Below are 23372 nucleotides of genomic sequence, written 5' to 3'. Positions count from 1 at the left end.
ACCTCTTAGTCTAGGTAGACACTTTCACTGGATAGGTAGAGTCCTTTCCTACAGGGTCTGAGAAGGCCACCGCAGTCATTTCTTCCCTTCTGTCAGACATAATTCCTCAGTTTAGCCTTCCCACCTCTATACAGTCTGATAACGGACCAGCCTTTATTAGTCAAATCAGCCAAGCAGTTTTTCAGGCTCTTAGTATTCAGTGAAACCTTTATATCCCTTACGGTCCTCCGTCTTCAAGAAAAGTAGAATGGACTAAAGGTCTTTTAAAAACACACCTCACCAAGCTCAGCCACCAACTTAAAAAGGACTGGACAATACTTTTACCACTTTCCCTTCTCAGAAGTCAGGCCTGTCTTCAGAATGCTACAAGGTACAGCCCATTTAAGCTCCTGTATAGAAGCTCCTTTTTATTAGGCCCCAGTCTTATTCCAGACACCAGACCAACTTAGACTGTGCCCCCCAAAACTTGTCATCCCTACTATCTCCTGTCTAGTCATATTCCTATTCGCCATTCTCAACGACTCATACATGCCCTGCTCTTGTTTACACTGCCGGTTTACACTGTTTCTCCAAGCCATCACAGCTGATATCTCCTGGTGCTATCCCCAAACTGCCACTCTAAACTCTTGAAATAAATAAATAATCTTTGCTGGCAGGACTATGCTGAATCTCCTTAGGCACTCTCTCATCAGATGTCCTGGGTCCTCCCAATTCTTAGTCCTTTTATACCTGTTTTTCTCCTTCTCTTATTCCATTTAGTTTCTCAATTCATCCAAAGCCGTATCCAGGCCATCACCAATAATTCTATACGACAAATGTTTCTTCTAACATCCCCACAATATCACCCCTTACCACAAGACCTCCCTTCAGCTTAATCTCTCCCACTCTAGGTTCCCACGCCACCCCTAATCCCGCTTGAAGCAGCCCTGAGAAACATCGCCCATTCTCTCTCCATACCACCCCCCAAAAATTTTCACCGCCCCAACACTTCAACACTATTTTATTTTTCTTATTAATATAAGAAGGCAGGAATGTCAGGCCTCTGAGCCCAAGCCAAGCCATCGCATCCCCTATGACTTGCACGTATACATCCAGATGGCCTGAAGTAACTGAAGATCCGCAAAAGTAAAAATAGCCTTAACTGATGACATCCCACCATTGTGATTTGTTTCTGCCCCACCCAAACTGATCAATGTACTTTGTAATCTCCCCCACCCTTAAGAAGGTTCTTTGTAATTCTCCCCACTCTTGAGAATGTACTTTGTGAGATCCACTCCTGCCCGCAAAACATTGCTCTTAACTTCACCGCCTATCCCAAAACCCATAAGAACTAATGATAATCCACCACCCTTTGCTGACTCTTTTTTGGGACTCAGCCCGCCTGCACCCAGGTGAAAAAAACAGCCATGTTGCTCACAGAAAGCCTGTTTGGTGGTCTCTTCACAAGGATGCGCATGAAACCTACTACCTGCCAGGCATTGCTTTAGCAGCTAGGGATACAGCACAAACCAAAACCACATCACAGCTGCCTTGGGAGCCTGTGGTGTGGTCGGGGAGACCAGTCATGAACAGACAGCTCTTGGGTGCCTTGTTGAGCAAAGGGAGGGAAGGGCTGCCAGGCCTGGAGGGTGAGGGAACCCTGGCATCTGAGGGAAGTGAGGGCACAGGCCATGTGGCCATCAGAGAAGAGGCTGAAGAGGGAGGATGGGTAGGGGCTGGGGCCGGGCCACAGCGGGCCTCACAGATTGTGGTAAGGACCTGGGATTTCACGGGTAGCCACCTGAAGCCTGCAAGCCCGGGCCATGATCAGATTACTTTACAACAGGATCTTTCTGGAGAATGGGTGGGGGGTGAGGACGCAATTGACGGGAGCAGTTAGGAGGCTCCTGCAGCCGGCCAGGGTGCAAAGATGACAGAGGCCATTACCTGGGAAGAGACCCCTGAAGCAAAAAGGGTTTATGCTAGTCCCCTGACAGTTGCTAGGCCTGCCCTTCCCTGCAGATGTCACATGCAGGGACAGAGGCCTAACGGCATGAGTCTCCTCCCATGGTCCTGCTGGGGGCTGGTGGGGAGGTGTCTGTGGAATCTGAGTGATCTGTGTGCATGTAACTCGCTGACACTTAATAAAGCTAGGTCTGGAGAATCAATACCCATCCAGGAGGGCGAAATCCTCCCGACCCTGGCTGCAGGAGCCTCTCTGGGTTGCTTCTCAGCTCCACCCCCTTTCAGAGAGCCGCAGGGCTTGCAGGAGCATCTGCATCACAAACACAACCTGCCTCAGGCCTTCCTTTCTCTCCCGCCAAGGGTCTGCTTCTTTCTTTGTGACTCTCAGAGCATGGTGGGCTCCTTCCTGGGGTGCAGCCTTCTTGGGGCTGTGTCGAGCTTGCATACCAGAGTAGCTGCAAAGCAAGTGAAGCGGACCCCAAATGAAATGAAAGGAAAGCTGGCTGCCCTCTAGAATAATAAGGCTAGAGAACCGGAAATTTCAAATGCTGGATTTGCATATGCACTAAAGGTTACTTGATTCTAGCTGGGGAACTCAGCCACCTCCCAAGCTCCAAGAACAAAAACCCTGTTCCCTGGAGAAGGGAGGGAAGGGGGGAGGGATGAAAGAACGATCCAATTTCTCATTATAGTGTACCTGACAGGCACCAAAGAGAGGCCAGGGCTCAGTGAAATCCGCGCATTAATATTTAAATCCCTAATAGTCCCAAAGTCTGAGGATGAAACAGAAGGCATAGTGTTGGCCATGTTCAGATGCCAGGGGGCTGATGAGTCTCCCCACCCCAGCCCATTTCTGTACATGCTGTTGCTGACCTGTGCAGTGTAGTAGTGAACCCCAATCATCCAAAGAGAGGAACAGTGTCATCTATCACAGCCTGCGTGAACTGCTTAGCCGGTAGCAGTGGGTGTGTGCTGTGTGGATGCCTCCTATAGCACAGATGGACTCTCTGTAGCTCGTGGTCGGGACTCTTATTTATTTTTGAGACAGGGTCCCACTCTTGCCCAGGCTGGACTGCACTGGTGCGACCATGTCTTCCTGCAGCCTCCACCTCCTGGGCTCAAGCGATCCTCCCACCTCAGCCTCCTGAGTAGCTGGGACTACAGGTGTTCACCACCATGCCTTATAGTCGATTCTTGCTGTGGATGTTCATTTTGGTTGTTTAACAAGTATTTATCAAATTTCTAGGTATTATGGATGCAGGGACTGAAACCACATTTGCAAAAATTATAACTGAGAAAATGTTAACAGTGAAAGAGATCTGGCCTGACTCCATCTTGCTTCTAACCTCCAAGCTGTCCTTGTTCATTCCAGGGCATAGGCTGAACTAACCTTGGGAGGAATTCAGTTTATAGTTCAACTTTGTTTTTTTTGTTTTTGGAGACGGAGTCTCACTCTGTCACCAAGGTGGAGTGCAGTGGCACACTCTCGGCTCACTGGAATCTCTGCCTCCCAGGTTCAAGTGATTCTCCTGCCTCAGCCTCCCGAGTAGCTGGGATTACAGGCGTGCGCCACCACACCTGGCTAATTTTTGTACTTTTAGTAGAGGCGGGGTTTCACCCTGTTGACCAGGCTGGTCTCAAACTCCTGGCCTCAAGTGATCCGCCTGCCTCAGCCTCCCAAAGTGCTGGGATTACAGGCGTGAGCCACCCTGCCCGGCCTATAGTTCAACTTTGAAACAAAGGATAACAGCTCTTTCCTGAAATAAACCCCCTTCTTGCCTGGGGACCAGTCTGCCTTTGTAGGACTAACAAATTAGCTACAAGATTAGAAATTATGGTTTTGGAGCCACGGAGCCTCTGGCTGCAAGAGTCTGAACCTCCCCACATTGCTCCTGAGAATAACATCCCTTGTAAATCCTAAGATCAGTGCTTGAGATATTTTGCAGACCCTGCCTTCCAATGCAGCAGTTGATGCCACCCAGACAGGTAATATGATTCAACCAGCTCTTTGATCCCACCCAAGGACAGAAGACAGCAAGAAAAACTCACTTCTACCCCCTATGATTTCATCTCCATGCTGACCAATCAGCAATCCACACCTCCAGAGCCCCAACCCACCAAGTTATCCTTAAAAACTCAAATCCCCAAATTCTTGGAGACTGATTTGAGTAATAATAAAACTCCAGTCTCCTGCACAGCTGGCTCTGTGTGAATTACTCTATTGCAATTCTCCTGTCTTGATAAATTGGTTGTCTAGGCTGTGGGCAAGGAGAACCTGTGGAGGGGCTTACAGATTTGGGGGCTCATCTGTGATTTCCCTTGTGGCTATCTTCCAGCGATTCAGTAGCCTCCCCAACCCCCCTCACTGGTGATGGATCCAGAGGCCAGCCCAGGCAGCCACCTAGTTCTCTTCGACTGGGGGCTGACACTGGCACCATCTCTACTAATGGGGTGCTGCCAACCCATGGTGTATGGATTTAACTGCAATAAACAGTCCTGGGGAGACGTCCTGTAACTGTAGCCCCATCACAGGGTATCTGTCTGTAGCCCCATCATGGGGCATCTCTAGCTCTATTAGGTGGTATCTGTTTGTAGCCCCAGCATGGGGTATCTGCCCTAATTGTACAGAGAATAGGGGACTTGTTTGGAGGAATACTCTTGGTTTGTGATTTAGTCTGGAAACTCTTTCTGGAAGGTGTTTTGCTGTATGTGTTTGTATATGTGGAGGAGATGTCTAAGGGAATTGCTGAAGAAGTCCATCAGGCTCTCCTAGTTTGTCTGGTTGGTCACATTCGCTGAACCCTGAAGGACTTGTCAGCAGAAGCTCGGAAGTTCGACAGGGCTGCCTTGAGGGTGACCATCCGCTCTTCCATCTGGCTCAGAGACCATCCTTTGAATTCCAGGTGGAAGGCGTCTCTTCCCACCTTGAGTGGAGTGGATCAAAGATGACAGAGACCAACGGGAGCGAGTGTGAGCCTTGCCAAGTTGATGCTGGGCAATGAGCATAGTGACTAGTTTTGCCATGTGTACTCTGCTCTGACCAGGATGGAAAATGTTAATTCAGTTCCCCATGCAGCCCATTGGGCAGCATCTTGAAAAATTGAGAGGCTTTTGCCTGTGGTTCCATAAAACAGAAATGGATGGTTTTCCTTTGCAATGTGACTTGGCGCCCACAGCTAGCGTGCAGCGAGCAGGGTCATCAAGAGCTGCTCCGTTCTTCTGGAAGCTACAGAGAATGGGAACCCAGAAACCTGACATGCAGGCAAAAAGGGTAAACATTTCTTATCAGCCAGGCTTCTGGCCCCTCTCGCCGTGTATGAATGGAAAACATCACTGTTTGTCTCCTCTGCAAGGGTCTGATTAATAGAAAAAATCTTATGAGCCTAGACTTAGGCTGTAGTGAATCTGGTGCACTCTGTGCTGTGAATACAAATCCCCAGCTACTCTGGAGGCTGAGGCAGGAAAATCACTGGAACCTGGCAGGTGGAGGCTGCAGTGAGCTAAGATCGCACCACTGCACTCCAGCCTGGGCAACAGAGTGAGACTCCATCTCAAATGAAAAAAGAAAAACAAAGACAAAGGCACAACCAGCTCTCACATGCCTCAGATGAATCACACATCCTCTCTCCTCACTCAGTGACTTAGGAGGGGGAGTCAGTATTCACACATTAATACGACACACCTTTCTAGAACACCTACTACCTGCCAAGCATTGCTTTAGTAGCTGGAGATACAGCGCAAACCAAACCCACTCACAGCTGCATCCTCTGTCATGGAGAGCAGGACCACAGAATAGGATGTGGACATAGGACCCCTCTAAGCCCGCTGTTCAATCCAGCCTGGCAGACTGGTCAGTTCCAAACTTTGCTCCAACAAAAAACAGATAAGGTTTCCCTCTTCTCTTGTTTTACGTCCTGAAAAACTTGACTTTGGGAACATGTCAGGGTACCCTCTCTTAGTCTCCAGCATCCAGAGGGCATGAATTTTTGGATTCATGTCGGTGGCTGGTCTGAGAGGATATGTGACAGTGTCATGTCTAGCCTTAAGAATTATCTTGAGTAAAGTCCTGGATTCCCAGGAACAGCAGTGTAACAGCCTTCAGCTTTAGCTCAGTAGCTGAAGCTTTGCTATTTCACAGTGGTAGCCTGGGTCGGGTTCCCAGCTTACGGAATGGGTGCTCTCTGGTTTGTTATTTACGTAAGTTTTTTTGTGTGCCATTTATTGATTCTTTCCCCACCATGGACAGCTTGCCTTGAAATCTGCCTTAAATTTTCTTTTCTCTAAACTACGTTTGGGGAGATTCTAAATCTTGTAAAAAAAAAAAAAAAGAAAAAAACAAAAAACTGCTTACCATCCCTTTGAGACATCTTATACTTCTGTAGTTAAGTCATAATCTTAAATAAGACTTATTAATTTTGCTAGGAGGTTACCTGTGGTAAAGTTCAAAAGCCAGAAATACTGGCTGTCTATCCTGGCTAGAGTCTGGTAATAAGAAATTTAAAAAGATTTTGTTAAAAAAAAAAAAAAAGAGTTCTACAGTTAAAATCTGCTTAATTAAAAATGGATATCCCAGTTTTACTTATATATATATTTATAAATATATATATAAATATATATATATATATAAATGTGTGCATATATATATATGCACACATTTAAAAGGCCTTTGTGGGCTGGGTGCAGTGGCTCATGCCTGTAATCCCAGCACTTTGAGAGGCTGAGGCAGGGGGATCACTTGAGGTCAGGAGTTCAAGACCAGCCTGGCTAACATGGTGAAACCCTGTCTCTACTAAAAATACAAAAATTAGCCAGGCCTGGTGGCGTGTGCCTGTGGTCCCAGCTACTCGGGAGGCTGACGCACGAGAATCACTTGAACCCGGGAGGCAGAGGCTGCAGTGAGCTAAGATCATGCCATTGCACTCTATCTAGCCTGGGTGACAGAGCAAGACTCCATTTCAAAAAAAAAAAAAAAAAAAAAGGCATTTGTGCTTTTTCTCTTCCTGGATTTTGTTTTTTTTTTTTCTTCAAGGAATGAGTTTTTGTTTGTCTTTCTTCTCAGTCAACTGAATTATTTCCCCAGTCTGTCTTCTTGCCACTCTGAAGGCCCACATGAGAGGACCTAAGGTACTTTCTGACAGCTGGGGACTCCTTGGGAAAAAGAGAGAAGGCGCCACAGACCCTGTTTTGGGAGAAACTCTGTTTTCCTCACAAAACCCCAAGAAGTGCAGGCAGACAGACCCCTCTCAAAATCTAAGGCTCTGTTCTGTTTTGAATGACATTACTTGGCCTTTTTCACTTTTGAGGGCATCAGGAATTACTTTAGTAGGGGAGAGAGATATGTGAAAAAAGTTAAGGCTATAAAGATGTATTTTTGGTAAGGATGATTATAAAAAAAGAAATTTATATGAGAAAAGATCTTGTATGGTAAATTCTTGTCCTAAAATAGAACGACTGATTATTCACGAAAGAGGGACACATAGGACAAGTCAGACAGTCCAAGCATTGCATAGATGGTCTCTGTGAGTCGTGACAAGATTTGTAAAATGGGGAAAAAAAACCCCTAAAAAATCAGCAAATGAAAAATCTTAACAACTAATGCATCTTCTTCGGTCTGTATATTTATAATGTTGTGTGTGTGATGTTTAAGAGCTGTAATTAATTGGCTTAAAAAATAAGCACTTAAATATTTTGTCAGAGAAATAGCAACTCTAATGCATTTTAGTTCACATGACGTTAGTAATCTTTGGTAAATAAAGATAGTTTTAAAGATTATTGATGAAATAAAACTGTCTTCATTTGGTCTGAATTAGGCAGATCAGATACTGTTTCTGCTGGATGCTTTAAGGTCATAAGTGGCTTCTGTGCCTTTTATAATTGTTCAATTTACCTACTTTAGAGCCATTAGATTCCAGATAAGGCCTGGGGACATATGGAGTTAGCTATGACTCCTAGCCAGGCCAGAGAGAGTCAGACTTTATCTGCAGTTCTGTCCTGTATTCTAGGCTCTGCATCTGGTATGTAATTAAAACTGCTTAAAGACATGGCAATATGGGTTTTTTTAAAAGAGAAAATCTTCTCTAATTTAGAGAGTTTAAAGATTATTTTTGGTTGAAAGACAAAATAAAACTGAAAGTTTAAGCAAATTGTAGAAGGTTTGTGAAAAATTAACTTTGTGAAGAACTCTGTGTGTGAGCAAGCTGGCTAAAATCGAAAGGGTATTATTTAATTTTTCCATAAATTAAATATTAAAAGCATACTGATGCAGGGCCAGAATCTGGGCCCATATATCAAAATAATAAGGTTTTATGCCAGATGCGGTGGTGCATGCCTGTAATCCTAGCACTTTGGAAGGCCGACGCAGGCAGATCACGAGGTCAGGAGTTCGAAACCAGCTTGGCCAATATGGTGAAATCCTGTCTCTACTAAAAATACAAAAATTAGCCGGGTGTGGTGGCACACGCCTGTAGTCCCAGCTACTCGGGAGGTTGAGGCAGAAGAATTGCTTGAACCTGAGAGGCAGAGGTTGCAGTGAGCTGAGAATGTGCCACTGCACTCCAGCCTGGGCAATGGAGCAAGACTCCAACTCAAAAAAAAAAAAAAAAAAAAGTGTTTTATTTTTGAACACTGATTTGTTAACAAACAATTATAAAGGGTTATATAAAAGGTTTATGAAAATGTTACCCTACAGTCAAACTAAAATTGGATAGATTTGTTTGTAAAATTTTATTAAAAACTAGCTTTGGCTAGGAGTGGTGGCTCACAACTGTAATCCCAGCACTTTGGGAGGCTGAGGTGGGCGATCACGTGGGGTCAGGAGTTCAAGACCAGCCTGGCCAACATGGCGAAACCCAGTCTCTACTAAAAAATACAAAAATTAGCCAGGAGTGGTGGTGGGTGCCTGTAGTCCTAGCTACTCAGGAGACTGAGGCAGGAGAATGGCATGAACCCGGGAGGTAGAGCTTGTAGTGAGCTGAGATCGTGCCACTGCACTCCAGCCTGGGCAACAGAGCGAGACTCCATCTCAAACAACAACAAAAACAAAACTAGCTTTAGCATTAAAGATGCACTAATGCGAGATAAAATTTGGTTTTCTCTTTTGAAGAATATTTTTATGTAATATTGAGAGAGACAGACAATGAAAGATTTTTGTTTGGCTTTGGAGTAAACTATTAAAAAAAATAGAAGATTCAGTTGGCCTCATGCTATCTTCACTGGGTTTTGTTGTTTAGAAAGCTGAGTCTTCTCTCTATCAGAGTAAAGGTTTTTCCCGTTACAAAATGTTTGAGTTATCATTGTGGCTAAATGAATTACTTATGGTGACCTGGGATTCTACTTTGTGATATCTAGTGTTTCAAACCTTTGATATTTAACAAACTTCCCAAGATCAAATTCTAAGTTAAAAAAAAAAAGTCCCCTAAAGTCCAAAAGAGACATATTTGGCTTATTTGGTGTATTAAAATTATGTAGGAAGCACTGTCAAATATAAAAAAGTGTTTAACTTTCTTTGGGTTTATAGTTGTATAAATATGTTATTAGTATGTGTTACAAAATTGTGTAAGATTCCTATAATTCTGATATGTCTCAGTATATGTTATTAGTAATAATTATAACTGTTCTGTTAAACTGTGTGTCACAGAGATGACGAGATTTCCTTGTTGACTGCATCTTTAACTACGGCTGTCCTGAGACTTTTGTTACCCACAGGCAGTTGCTGTCTTGGTTTTATCCTTTTCAAAAGGCAGTTTATAATCAGATATAGTACTCTAATGGGTACTCTTGAATGCAGGTCTCTGATAACTTTACAAATTGTGCCATTGGAATGGAGGAAAAAAAACTTCTAGGATCCTCATGGAGAGCTGATGTGTTAAACATTGTTAATCCTTTTGTTTTTCAGAGTCCAGAAAACTATTTTTCTTTTGAGATATTTACAACTTTAACAATTGAGTTAAAGTATACTTCTGTGAGCAAAATTTAGAGCATATTGCCTTCTCTCTGATTTCTCCAGAATTTGGAAACTATTTGTGAGTATTCTCAACTAATGGCAGTATAATTATTTGTGCAAGGGCAGTAACAATCTGTTTTCTTTTGTAATAGGATACAATTAGAGATGCTGGTTACTTTACCAAGGCTTTGACTGGTACGACATAGTTTCAAATATAAACAGACTGCTTTAAGGAACAAAGTTGACTAACAGAGCCAATAGAAGTCCCTTGGAAAAGCTGGCCTCATACCTTGTCTACACAGTCCCTGTACAGGGTTCCTGAACTGTGGTAAATAAAGACTGTCACTTTTTGACAGGCCCAGGAGCCCCAAATTATCTTGGGACCATGAGAAGAAAAAATTTCACCCAACTCATACAGGTTTATCTTTGCAGGTATAGTAGATAAATCCATGGCTGGGCTCGAGGCTTTAAAAAAGTCTAACCTGAGATTTCTTATGGAACAAAGTTTCAGCAAAGCCAATTTTAAAAACAGCCTATCTGGCAAACAATTATTCTTGCTTTACTTTATACAAATAATCAGGCCAAGCATAATAAGACTATGACTCATTTTGCAAGTAAACTTGTCCTACTACGGTTTGTCTTTAATAAAAATAAGGATGGGAGAGGGAAAAAAGTGTTTCAAAAAACTATGATACACCCTGCTGTTAGATTCTAGTCTTGTCCTTTGTTCTTGAGTTTTTATTATTTCCTGCAATTTGGACTAAATCCTGAATTCTCTGTGGGCTACAATTCCCAAACTAATGCTTTCAATTTTTTTTCCCACTTTTCTGACTTGGACTCAATTAAATTGCTACTACCTTTTTCCTGAGGCCCTGCAAGCTGAAGCTTATTCTTTGTAATACAGATGACAAAAACATGTCAAATTGCCACTGCCTTCCTCCTCTATAACTAAAGATGCCTAGCCCATCTCCAGTGCCATCTCTTGATAATGGAAACAGCTGTTTAACTGAACTGATCTAGTCTTAGGACTAGGAAAACTGACTAAAAAGATAAGGATGAGTATATTTAAATTTCCTCTTTCCTGTCTACCCCAATCTGTCTGTCTAACAACCTCTGACCCAAATCTCTCTCTGCTAGTAACCCCATGTCTGATTGGTTCTTGGAGCTATTTACCTGGGTCCCTCAGAGCTTAGGATCAATTCTACAAAAGCTTCTGAAGCCAGGACTTTCACTCTTTATCCCAGGACTCATTTGTTAAAACTATAGATGAGAATACTAATGCCTTTGTCATGCAGGCCTTCAAACCCTAACCAGGAACCCCTGAGTAGAAGCAGACAGCTGCAAAGTGGTTTCACTCCTCCTACCTTTGGGTCAACACCTACCCTGACTACGCTCCCTGTCAGCAGAAAGAAGCTAGAGCGGTTATCACTCTTTTCCCATCTTCATATCCCACAGTATGAAGTATTAGGAATAAGGTATTATAAAACCCAACAGGAGGAACTGAAACTGTCTTTGCAAAAATTTTAACTGAGAAAATTATGATGCTGACCTAAATGACTCCATCTTGCTTCTAACTTCCAAGCTGTCCTTGTTCATTCCTGGATGCAGACCAAACTAACCTTGGGAGGAATTCAGTTTATAGTTTAACTTTGAAACAATGCCGGTAACAGCCCTTTCCCTGAAATAAACCCCGTTCTTGCCTGGGTACCAGTCCGCCTTTGTAGGACTAACAAATTAGCTACAAGAGTCTGAACCTCCCCAAATTGCTCCTGAAAATAATATCACTGTCATAAAACCTAAGATTGTGCCTGAGATATTTTGCAGACCCTGTGTTCTGATGCAGTATCTGACGCCACACAGACAGGTAATCTGGCTCAACCAGCTCTTTGATCCCACCAGGAACAGAAGATAGCAAGAAAAACTCACTTCCACCCCCTATGATTTCATCTCCAAGCCGACCAATCAGCAATCTCCACTTCCCAAGCCCCTACCCACCAAGTTATCCTTAAAAACTCTGATCCCCAAATTCTTGGAGAGGCTGATTTGAGGAATAATAAAACTCCAGTCTCCTGTACAGCCAGCTCTGCGTGAATTACCCTTTGTCTACTGCAATTCTCCTGTCTTGATAAATCGGCTCTTGTCTAGGCAGTGGGCAAGGAGAACCTGTTGGGCAGTTACAGGGCCATTGAGACAAGAGCCTGCTCTGAAATGGCGTAGAGCAGTAGTGGCTCTCCCTGGCTAGAGTCCCTGGGGATGCCTTAAAAATGCTTGTTTGGGGCATGGCCCAAGCCCAGGGTCATGATGTTTTGAAAGTGATTCCAATATATATCCAGGGCTGAGCACCAGTGACTTAGAATCTAGAAAAAAACACGCCTTGGCTTGGTGGCGAGGGTGGAACCTGAGCTGGCCAAGGGGCTAGTGGCCCTAGGGCGAGTGACCCTTGGGTCTGTTGACGGCTCTGAGCACAGCCCTCTCATTTCACCTCTCCGGCCTTCAAGGGCAGAGGAGACAGCTCTGTGACGGATCTGGGCCTGGAATGCCCACAGGAGATGCCGATTCCGCGGACATCAAGGGGCTCCCTGGAAGACCAGCCCCACTCCAGGGGTTTGAAGCCAGTGTCTCCCTGAATGAAAGAGCTTCAGCACAGACACAGGCAGGGATGCTCACTCTGTGGGCTGGTTGTTAGCCACAGTCCTATTCTTGGGACCAACGCCCAGGGCCATGGACTCTGTGAAGTCTGGCACTCAGGAGGAAGGTGGGCTAGCAGGAACATCTGAAGCTCGTGGCTCCCATGCATGACACCCTGCTTCCTGGCCTCCCACACAGGAGCGGGTGGGACATCTCCACCAGGCTGAGAACCTCTCATCAATTTCTGCCAGTCAGTTCTGGAAGCTGACTGTGGGAGCGGCAATTCACTCAGGGTCCCTCCAGGAGTGAGGGACTCACATGTTAAGAAGCTAAGTCTGCCACCAGCCACACAAGAAGACCTGGGTCTCAAATCACGTGGTCCCAGCAATAAGTAGTAAGATAGATCTATCCACAGAATCCATTCTGTGCCCTCCTTAGCCTTGAGTCCTGAAAGAGCTACAGATGCTAGGCATGGTAAGTCCAGGATCGCAAAGGCCAACTGCCATCCAAAGCCTAACTTGGAACCTGAGGACAGGAGGACATGGTTCACTAATTCACGCTCTAATGAACTGTTGGAAGGTGTGTAGGAAGGTGCTCACTCACAAGGATGGCCCTTCACTGAGGGACTTGGCAGGCTCCAATCTCTTAGGAAAATCTCAATAACAGATGAGCCTTTGAATAACTTTCTTAGAAAGTGAAGGAAGCAGACGCTGGTTGTGGACCAGGCCAAAGATGCATGTCCCAGCTGCCTTTCCTGAGTCAGGCCCTGCGTCACCCACTTTCCTCAGATGCCTTCACTTCATTCTCATATGACTCCTTCAGAAGAGCAACTGTGGTCGGGAGTGGTGGCTCACGCCTGTAATTCCAGCACTTTGGGAGGCCAAGGTGGGCGGATCACTTGAGGTTAGGAGTTCAAGACCAGCCTGGCCAAGATGGTGAAACCCCGTCTCTACTAAAGATACAAAAATTAGCCAGGCATGGTGGTGGGCACCGGTAATCCCAGCTACTCAGGAGGCTGAAGTGGGAGAATCACTTGAGCCCAGGAATTCAAGATTACAGTGAACCAAGATTGCGCCACTGCACTCCAGTCTGGGTCACAGAGTGAGACCTTGTCTCAGGAAAAAAAAAAAAAAAAAAAAAGAAGAACTGTGTCCTCACTGGGCTGACGAGGTCACTGTCACTGTCCTCACTGTCACAAGGTCACTGGTGAATGGTGGGGCCAGATCTGGGTCAACATGGTCCACAATGATACAAACCTCTTTTAAGCTAATTTTGTTTTTCTTTATTTGTTTATTGAGACAGAATTTCACTCTGTTGCCCAGCCTGGAGTGCAATGGCACAATCTCAGCTCACTGCAACCTCCGCCTCCCGGGTTCAAGCGCTTCTCCTGCCTCAGCCTCCTGAGTAGCTGGGATCACAGGCGTGCGCCACCACGCCCAGCTAATTTTTGTATTTTTAAGCTAATTTTAAAGGCAGATCTTCCTTATTAACATTTCTGGAGAATAAAATGTCGCACAATTTAGTTAAAAGGAAGGCAGGTAGCATTTTAGAAGCGATGTAGGAGAATGACAGAGGCGAGGCTTTCAGATCCCAGGTTAGTCTCTGACTAGCTGAGACCCTGGACTTCCCACTGTGCCTCCTCTGTAAGAGGGAGGATGCTGCTGTCTCACGTGGGAGCATGTACGACATAAGTGTCCAGCTCAGGGTCTGACACTGAGGAAGTGCTGGAAGATTTACATTTCCTCCCTTTTTTCAATTTTTAAAAATTTTTAATTTTAATTTTTTTTTTTAGGAGACGAGGTCTCGCTCTGTTGCCTAGGCTGGAGTGCAGTGGCGCAATCGTGGCTCACTATAATCTTGAACTCCTAGGCTCAAGTAATCCTCCCACTTCAGTCTCCCTAGTAGCCAGGATTACAGGGATTACTCAGCTCCTTTTCTCAAGTTGATTTAAAAATTTTATTTTTCAATAGATAGCACATTCATATAGTTCAAACATATTAAGAAAGAGTAAGACCTAGGTGGCAATTCTCTCTCCTGTCCTTGTCCCCACCCCCACAGTAACCTCTGTAAATTTCATCCATTCAGACTCCTTTTATGCATTTATAAGCTAACAAAAAGAGAAATTCCTTTGCCCTCTTTAGACAAAAATGTAGCCAGCACATTACTTATATTGTCCTGCACTTTGCTTTCATCACCTAACAAAAAGCCCTAGAGATGGGTCCACATGGACTGTTTTTACAGCTACATGGCGTCCCAGTGCAGAGACAGACCACTGTCATGTGGCCAGCCTCCTGAGGAGCAGCGGGGCTGTCCCCAACCCTGAACCCTCTGCGTGAGTCTTTCACACATGCTTGAGTGCACTGATAGCCAAATTACCCAAAATGGGAGCGTCAAGTCAAAAACCAAACCAGCTGCTGATATTCATGAAGTGTTAGAATGTTTTCATGTTGCAACTGCCTTAAAGCCAAGATGACTTTTACAGAAAGCATGGGTAAGTACAGGTTCTCTTGCCTGCGAATTCAGAGTGGCTGAGGGTGATCCATCCAGTGTGGTTTCTGGAAAGCCATGCAGAGCCATGTGTGGTGTGTGCTCTCTGCCCTTGCCATCTCTCTCTCTCTGCAACAAACCAAGGTACTCCATGCCAGGCCCAGGGCCTCCATGCTGAACTCAGAGCCAGATTTTAAGAAACGTTGGCTTTTGTGGCTGATGGGAAGAAGGACAGGGTTTCTGAAGATGGCAAATATTTTGAAAAGCAACGGCCAACGCCACACTTCCTCACTCTGCTCTCGAGTTGCTCCAAGCAGATGGCACCCTTTATGTAACACCAGACTCTGCCTCCTGGAGGCTGTGCTGCTTGAAGAGGCTGCTAAGCCTCAGGGCCTGGCTGAGAAATGGCTTTTTTACTGACAGCCTCAGCTCAGGATCACTTCCCTGGACGCCGGCAAAAACATCAAACTTCATTAGGAAAGGAAAAAACCCCAGCTTTCTAAATGTCTATCACTGAAAATGCAAAGTGTAAGGCTAGTATTTGGATTGCTCTGCACCTGAAGTTTCAAGAACTGATAGGTTGTTTGAAGGTTTACATGGCTGGACTGCTAATTCCCATTTCTAGAAAACCGCTGGCGAAAAGGATCAGGAATGGGGGCAAAGAATCGTGCAAGAATGTTCACCACAGCATTAGTTATGATAGCAAAACCCCTTAAACCACCCAACGTGCCTCTACAAGGGAGGTGAGTAACTGATGCCTAATGAGAGAATATTATACAGCCATTAAAAATCTTCTTTGCGCCAGGTGCGGTGGCTCACGCCTGTAATCCCAGCACTTTGGGAGGCCGAGGCAGACGGATCACGAGGTCAGGAGATCATGACCATCCTGGCTAACATGGTGAACCCCAACTCTACTAAAAATACAAAAAATTAGCCGGGCGTGGTGGTGGGCGCCTATAGTCCAAGCTACTCGGGAGGATGAGGCAGGAGAATGGTGTGAACCCGGGAGGTGGGGCTTACAGTGAGCCGAGATCACGCCACTGCACTCCAGCCTGGGTGACAGAGCAAGACTCTGTCTCAAAAAAAAAAAAAAAAAAAAAAAATCTTCTTTGCAAAGAATATTCACTAATATGAGAAAAATAAAATACGTTAAGAGAAAGAAAACTAAAACTAAAACAACATGTAAGGATCCCACTTTTGGGATCATATACATAGAAAGGCTGGGACATTGTTGGATGATTATAGGTGACTTTCTTTTTCTTCTTCGTACTTTCTCTAATTTTCTATAATGAATGCACAGGTTAATTTACAATTGGGGGAAAGCTTCCATTAAATAATACTCATTTTTTAAAAAGTAGGTAAGATTTTAAAAATAGAATCCAGGCATGGTAATGCAATGGTTAAACAGAATAGAAAACCCTCTAATTCCCAAATGAAGAATTCCCAAAATAAGTCATTTTCTGATTATCCAAGAACTGCATTCCATTCTGCAAAGTCGCAACTGAGGCTTCTAGATGGCTATTTACATGAAGCAAGAATGTCATCATTACAGAACAATCTGCTGTCGTGTGTCTTAATAGCTCTCCTCTCTGTCTACAAGAAATGGCACCAAGCTAGAGAAGGACTGAGGAAGCTTCCGGGCATCCCTTAGATCCTAGGTGTCATTTCATTAGCTTAATTTTTTTAAAGACATGAAGTCAGACGGTGATCTTTTTCAAAGCCTGCACTGAAAGCATTTCTGCATCAAAAGCATTTCAACAAAAGGATGTGGTTATAAAACCATTTGTAACTGTCATTAAGAACAAACCTGAATGCTACACCTCCTTCAAAGTACCCAGTTCATCTGGGATTTAGAACAAGATCTTTCTACCCCACTGAGAGAGAGCTTATTATAGTGGAAAGCACACTCATTTAAACAGCAGGTATCACCAGCTGTGGTAGTGCACGCCTCTAATTCCAGCTACTTGGGAGGCTGAAGCGGGACAATTGCTTGAACTCAGGAGTTGGAGTACAGCCTGGGCAACACAGCAAGACCCTGTCTTTATTTTATTTTATTTTATTTTATTTTATTTTATTTTAAACAGCAGGTATCTCTTTGTGATCCTGATTTCAATTATTTTGGATATATATCTGTAAGTGGGACTGCTGGATCATATGGCAGTTCTATTTTTAATTTGAGGAACCACTATATAGTTTTCCATCATAGCTATGACATTTAACATTTCCCACAACAGTGTACAAGGGTTCTAATTTCTCCACACCCTTGCCAACATTTATTTTATTTTATCTTTTTGAGACTGAGTTTCGCTCTTGTTGCCCAGGCTGGAGTACGATGGCGCGATCTCAGCTCACTGCAACCTCCGCCTCCCGGGTTCAAGCAATTCTCCTGCCTCAGCCTCCCAAGTAGCTGGGATGACAGGTGTGCACCACCATGCCCACCTGATTTTGTATTTTTAGTAGAGATGGGGTTTCTCCATGTTGGTCAGGCTGGTCTCGGAACTCCTGACCTCAGGTGATCCGCCCACCTTGGCCTCCCAAAGTGCTGGGATTATAGGTGTGAGCCACCACACCCGGCCGCCAACATTTAAAAAAACAAAATTAGCCATCCTGGCCCAGTGTGGTAGCTCACGCCTATAAGCCTAGCACTTTGGGAGGTCGAGGTGGGCGGATCACTTCAGGTCATGAGTTTGAGACCAGGCTGGCCAAAGTGGTGAAAACCCGTCTCTACTAAAAATACAAAATTAGCTGGGCATGGTGGTGGGCGCCTGTAATCCCAGCTACTCGGGAGGCTGAGGTATAAGAATAGCTTGAACTCAGGAGGCAGTGGTTGCAGTGAGCCAAGATCGCATCACTGCACTCCAGCCTGGGTGACAGAGCAAAACTCCATCTCAAAATAAAATAAAATAAAATAAAATAAAATAAAATAAAATAGCCATCCTGGCAGGTGTGAGGTTTATCTCATTGTGGTTTTGATTTGCATTTCCCTGAGCACTGATGTTGAGCCTTTTTTTATATACCCACTGGCCATCTGCATGTCTTCTTTGGAGAACTGTCTATTCAAGTCCTTTGCTCATTTTTTAAACTGTTTTTTTTTTTGTTTTTTTGTTTTTGCCATTGAGTTGTTGGAGTTTCTTATACATTTTGGATACTAGCCCTTTTATCAGATATATGGTTTGCAAATATTCTCTTCCCCTCTGTAGGTTGCTTTTTCATTCTGATTATTTCCCTTGCCGTGCAGACGCTTTTTTGTTTGACGTTGTCCAACTTGTTTGTTTTGCTTTTGTTGCCTGTGCTTTTGGCGTCACATCTAAAAGATCACTGCTTTTTCCCTATGTGTTTTTTCTAGGAGTTTTACAGTTTCAGGTCCTGTATTTAAGTCTTTAATCCATGGGTAGATGGCCAAAAGGACGAAGTCAGGATCTCAAAGAGGTATCTGTACCCCCATGTTCACTGAAGCATTATTCATAATGGCCAAGATATGGAAACAACTCATGTGTCTACTGACAGAAGAATGGATCAAGAAAATGGAGTATATTCTGACCGGGCACGCTGGCTCACACCTGTAATCCCAGCAATTTAGGAGGCCAAGGCAGGTGAATCTCTTGAGGCCAGGAGTTCGAGACCAGCCTGGCCAACGTGGCAAAACCCTGTCTCTACTAAAAATACAAAAATTAGCCGGGCATGGTGGCAGGCTCCTGTAATCCCAGCTACTAATTGGGAGGCTGAGGCACGAGAATCACTTGAACCAGGGAACCAGGGAGGTGGAGGTTGCAGTGAGCCAAGATGGTGCCACTGCACTCTAGCCTGGGCAACAGAGTGAGATTCTGCCTCAAGAAAAAAAAAAAAAAAGAAAAAGAAAGAAAATGTAGTGTATTCACACCATGAAACATTATTCCGCCTTAAAAAAGAAGGAAACTTGCCATTTGTGACAGCATGAGTAAACTGAGAAGACATACTGAGTGAATAAGCCCCTTACAGAAGGATGAATACTGCATGATTCCCCTTGTATCAGATATCTAAAGGTGCTAAAGTCATATAAGCAGAGAAAAGAACGGTGGTTGCCAGGGACGGGGCGGTAGAGGAGGGAGATGGAGAGTTGTTCAATGGGTGTAAAGTTTCAGTTATGTAAGATGTGTAAGTTCTACAGATCTGTTGGACAAACAGAAGTGCCTATAGTTAACAATACTGTATTGTACACTTAGAAACTTGTTAAGAGGGAATATCTCATGTTAAGTGTTCTTATAACAATAGCAACAAAAAAATCCCAAACCGCCCCCAAAACCAAAGAGGCACAATGATTAAACTCACAAAACTGTGAGCGTTAAATATGTACAGCTTTTGCTGATCAATTATACCTCAATAAAGCTATTTAAAACATACAAAGAACAGGTAGACTTCTGGTGCCACCAGCTCTGTCATTAGCTGTGTGACCTTCGGCAAATCCCTTACCCTTTATGGGTTTCAGTTTTATCATTCTGAAAATAAGAAACAAGCCTCTACTATCACTGTGTACCCCTCATGCTGGACGACTGTGGTGTGGGGACCCTGCTGAAAAGCAAACCTTTCATGGGTAGGTCTTAGCAGTGCAGCAAGGATTTTGGAGTGGACCAGAGATCAGAGGGATGAGAAACTCTGAATACGCAGCATTTATGATGCACCTGCTGGGTGCAGGATGGCGAGAAAGCCTGACAGGGGCCTGCTGATGGCAAGGTAACCAACACCCCCAGGCTGCATGTGGGAGGGAGGCAGAGGGGCCCAGAGGATGGGAGGAACTGAAAAGGTGATGGGGCTGGGCGCGGCCTGTCATCCCAGAACTGAGAGGCCGAGGTGGGTGGATCGCTGAGGCAGGCGGATTCCTTGAGGCCAGGAATCAAGACGAGCCTGGCCAACATGATGAGACCCTGTCTGTACTAAAAATCACACCTGTCATCCCAGAACTTTGAGAGGCCGAGGTGATTGGATCACTTGAGCCCAGGGGTTTGAGACCAGCCTGGCTAACATGGTAAAACCCCATCTCTACTAAAAACACAAACATTAGCCAGGTGTGGTGGTGCATACCTGTAATATCAGGTACTCAGGAGGCTGAGGCACAAGGATTGCTTGAACCTGGGAGGCAGAGGTTGCAGTGAGCCAAGATTGCACCACTGTACTCCAGCCTGGGCAACAGAGCGAGACTCTGTCTCAAAAAAAAAAAAAAAAAAAAAAAAAGAGAAAGAAAAGGAGCTGGCCCAAAGCTGGGTGGTCATGAGCCTCCTCTTGGGCCTTTGATGGCAGCAACGCCTCTCTGACCTCCTGGGGATCCACTTTGCCCCACGGAGAGGACACCTGGGGGCATTTCTTCTATGTATTCCTCCTGCTGGCCCTGGCCTTTAACACTGGGCTCTGCTCTCAGTTCTCAGTTTAGATTTGGTCCTGGACACGAGATTTCTGACATCCCTTGGGGGCAGCTCCAAGCACCCGCCGTGAGTGATGCCTGGGACTCACTTGGCCTCTTCACTGTTGCTGGTGCCCTCTCCTGAGTTTCAGGCTCATGAGATCATTCCCTATCCTCCCATCGTTCATGACCCCTCGTGTTCAACTTAGAATGAATGCCTCGGGCGGACAAATACAGTGGAAAAATAAGGTTGAAATAGCCAGAGCTTTGAAACGCAGAGGGTTTGACAGTGGCACCGGGGACTGGTATTCTGGAAGGCACACAGGGTGGCCAACGTTTAATTCCAAAGCCAAGGTGAAAAGGATCAACTAACACGCAGTGTGATCCTTGTCTCCACAGAGGCGTCGGGGGTCTGAGCTTAGAGGGGAAGGTGGCTCAATCACCCCCCTCTCCAAGACAGAAGCCACTGCTCAGTTTGAGCAGGGCGGGTGGGTAAAGTGTAGGTACAGGAAAAACAGCCCAGTTGTCAATTTCCCCCCTCGAGCGCAAATGCAACAATGAAGCTGCACAAACACTTCTCTACTTACTGGCATGGTTTTGTCTCCAAAGAAATAAATGGTCTTATAACCGTCATTTTCCACATGTCGCAGACAATATCTCTTGTCCCATCCATCAGGAAAGACATCAAAGCTGATCTGGCCTCCTGCCGGGTGGGGACGGGGCACACAAAGGCAAAAGGTGAAAAAGGGGCTAATGATATGTCACTGAAAAAAACAATTTACTCTTTTGTCTGTTAGTGGGTTGCCAAGGTTGATTTTCAGTACTCTAGTTTGCTACTTAGACTACTTCATGCATAGGTTCTAGAAATTAATTCTACATTGTTTTTTTCCAGCATTATTTCACATAGGTCTAAAACTGAGGCACAGAATGCCAACTCAGAGTGAGAAATGCATTTGCATTTAAGCGCCCTGTCAAGCATGTGGTTTAAAGGAAGCATGCTTATGAAAAATCTGATACCAGCCTCATTCTGCTGTGCTTGTCTCGGGCTTTAACACACCCTCAGTGGAAAATGCCCGGAAGCAGGTTGCATCCGGCATATTTTGCAGGAAAAATGAGAATCTTCACTGAAGGTGATTTACAGGCAGTGCTCACGGGCAACAAAAACCCTTTCAAAGCTTTGTCAGAAAGATGTCCATCTCACAGTTCAGGAAGACAAAAAACCCACCCACTCATCTGTTAAATATAATCCCTTTGCCATTCCAGTTTTCCTACAACCTCTACCTTTATGAAAGCTAGTAAAATGAGGAGGCTTTGAGCAATGACTCATTAGCACTGACAAGAGAAATCGGTGTGCAAAGCATTTGGCAGGAATATTCTAACAAAAGACAAGCCTGAGATGTCCGTGCTGCAGGAAGAACTCTGCATTAGACACCAGAAACGTTCACACACTGGCTGTGTAAACAACAGCTTTGTGAACTTGGACAAGTCTCTTCTCCTTTCTGGGCCTCAGTTTCTTGATCTGTAAAAGCCACCCAATTGGCCCCTAAGGTTCCTTGCTGTTGAAACATTCTATGATTCCAAAACATCGGTCTAGTTTACCTAAGGGGTTCAATTCCATGTCTCCCTTATGGAGTTCACTATAGTGCTTCTCTTCTGCCCAAAGGTGTGAGAAGTTCCTACTCTTTAGTAATCAAAGTGCTCCTCTTTTGATGAGAGGAGTCCAGGTAGGAAGAATGCTGTTGGGTAAGAATTTAGAACCAAGCCCAACAGCATGTAAGCTGTTTCTTGACTAGGCAAGTCCTATTATGGCTAATTATGCAGAAAAGAGAGTGGTTGGTTTTTGTCTATAGACTGGACTGCTCATTTAATCTTCCTGCCCACCTAAAACTGCACATACTTCATTATCAATAGCTCATTGGCCCACAACAAACTCTGGGAAATGGGTATCCAACTTTGGAACACAGGCAATATATACAATACCTATGGAAAACGTGAGGCCTTTTCCAGCAAACTCTTTCCGTAGATCTGCTACAAACTTTTGTCTTATATTTTCTTTCTGAGAAAAACAAAAAGATACCAATTGTTTCTTGTATTGCAGTTTAGAAAGCACAGTTTTAACTACTGGCCACAAAGGTAGGATTATCTTATTGATTTATTTATTTGTTCAGTTTTTGAGATGGGGGTCTTGCTCTGTTGCCCAGGCTGGAGCGCAGTGGCATGATCATAGCTCACAGCAGCTTCAACCTCCCAGGCTCAAGTGATCCTCTTACCTCAGCCAAACAAACAGCCGGGACCACAGGTGTGTGCCACCATGCCCAGCTAATTTTTTTTTTATTATTTGTAGAGATGAGGTCTCACTATGTTGCCCAGGCTGGTCTTGAACTCCTGGGCTCAAGTGATCCTCCTGCCTTGGCCTCCCAAAGTGTTGGGATTATAGGCATGAATCACCACACCAGGCCATATCTTATTTCCATAAACCCAGCCATTCACCCAAGATATTTCAGAAAGACTTACTTTATCGAGTTCGTAGAACTCAATGCGTTCTTCTTGGCTGCAGCTTCTTCCAATAGGGGACACGTTTAACATCCCATTTCGGAATTCAATGAAAGTACCCCTGGGAATGAAAGGGTGACAGAGTTTCTCCAAAAACACATTATTCATTTGGGCAACATCATAGATAAACAGCCTAAAATCTTGGGAAATTCTGAAAAGCAGAGGCTAGTGTGGTCAATGTTTCTCAGCTCTGTGCTGTGTAATATGGTAGCCATGAACTACTGTGACTATTAAGACTTGAAATGTGGCTAATATGAATTGAGATTAGATTTGAAAGATTTAGTATGAAAAAGGAATGTAATTGCATCAATCATGTTGTATATTGACTTTGTGTTAAAATGCTCATATTTTGAGCCTGGACAACATGGCGAAACTCTGTCTCTACAAAAAATACAAAAAATAGCCTGGCATGGTGATACATGCCTATAATCCCAGCTACTCAGG

General features: G+C 44.6%; 1 protein-coding gene across 1 annotated transcript in view; it reads right to left on the bottom strand.

Moving 5' to 3' along the window:
* Nucleotides 1–23372, bottom strand: part of PMM2 (phosphomannomutase 2) — a 51734-nt gene that overhangs the window by 15294 nt on the left and 13068 nt on the right. The window contains exons 5-7 of the mRNA XM_003808297.5: nt 22890–22989; nt 22356–22431; nt 20963–21078 (exon numbers count right to left, since the gene is read on the bottom strand). Coding sequence (XP_003808345.2) covers nt 20963–21078; nt 22356–22431; nt 22890–22989 — 292 coding nt within the window. The remainder of the gene's footprint in view (nt 1–20962; nt 21079–22355; nt 22432–22889; nt 22990–23372) is intronic.

Source organism: Pan paniscus, chromosome 18 (assembly GCF_029289425.2).
Source record: "Pan paniscus chromosome 18, NHGRI_mPanPan1-v2.0_pri, whole genome shotgun sequence".
NCBI lineage: Eukaryota > Metazoa > Chordata > Mammalia > Primates > Hominidae > Pan > Pan paniscus.
Note: the sequence above shows the minus strand (reverse complement) of the source record. Positions and strands in the feature narration are given on the sequence as shown.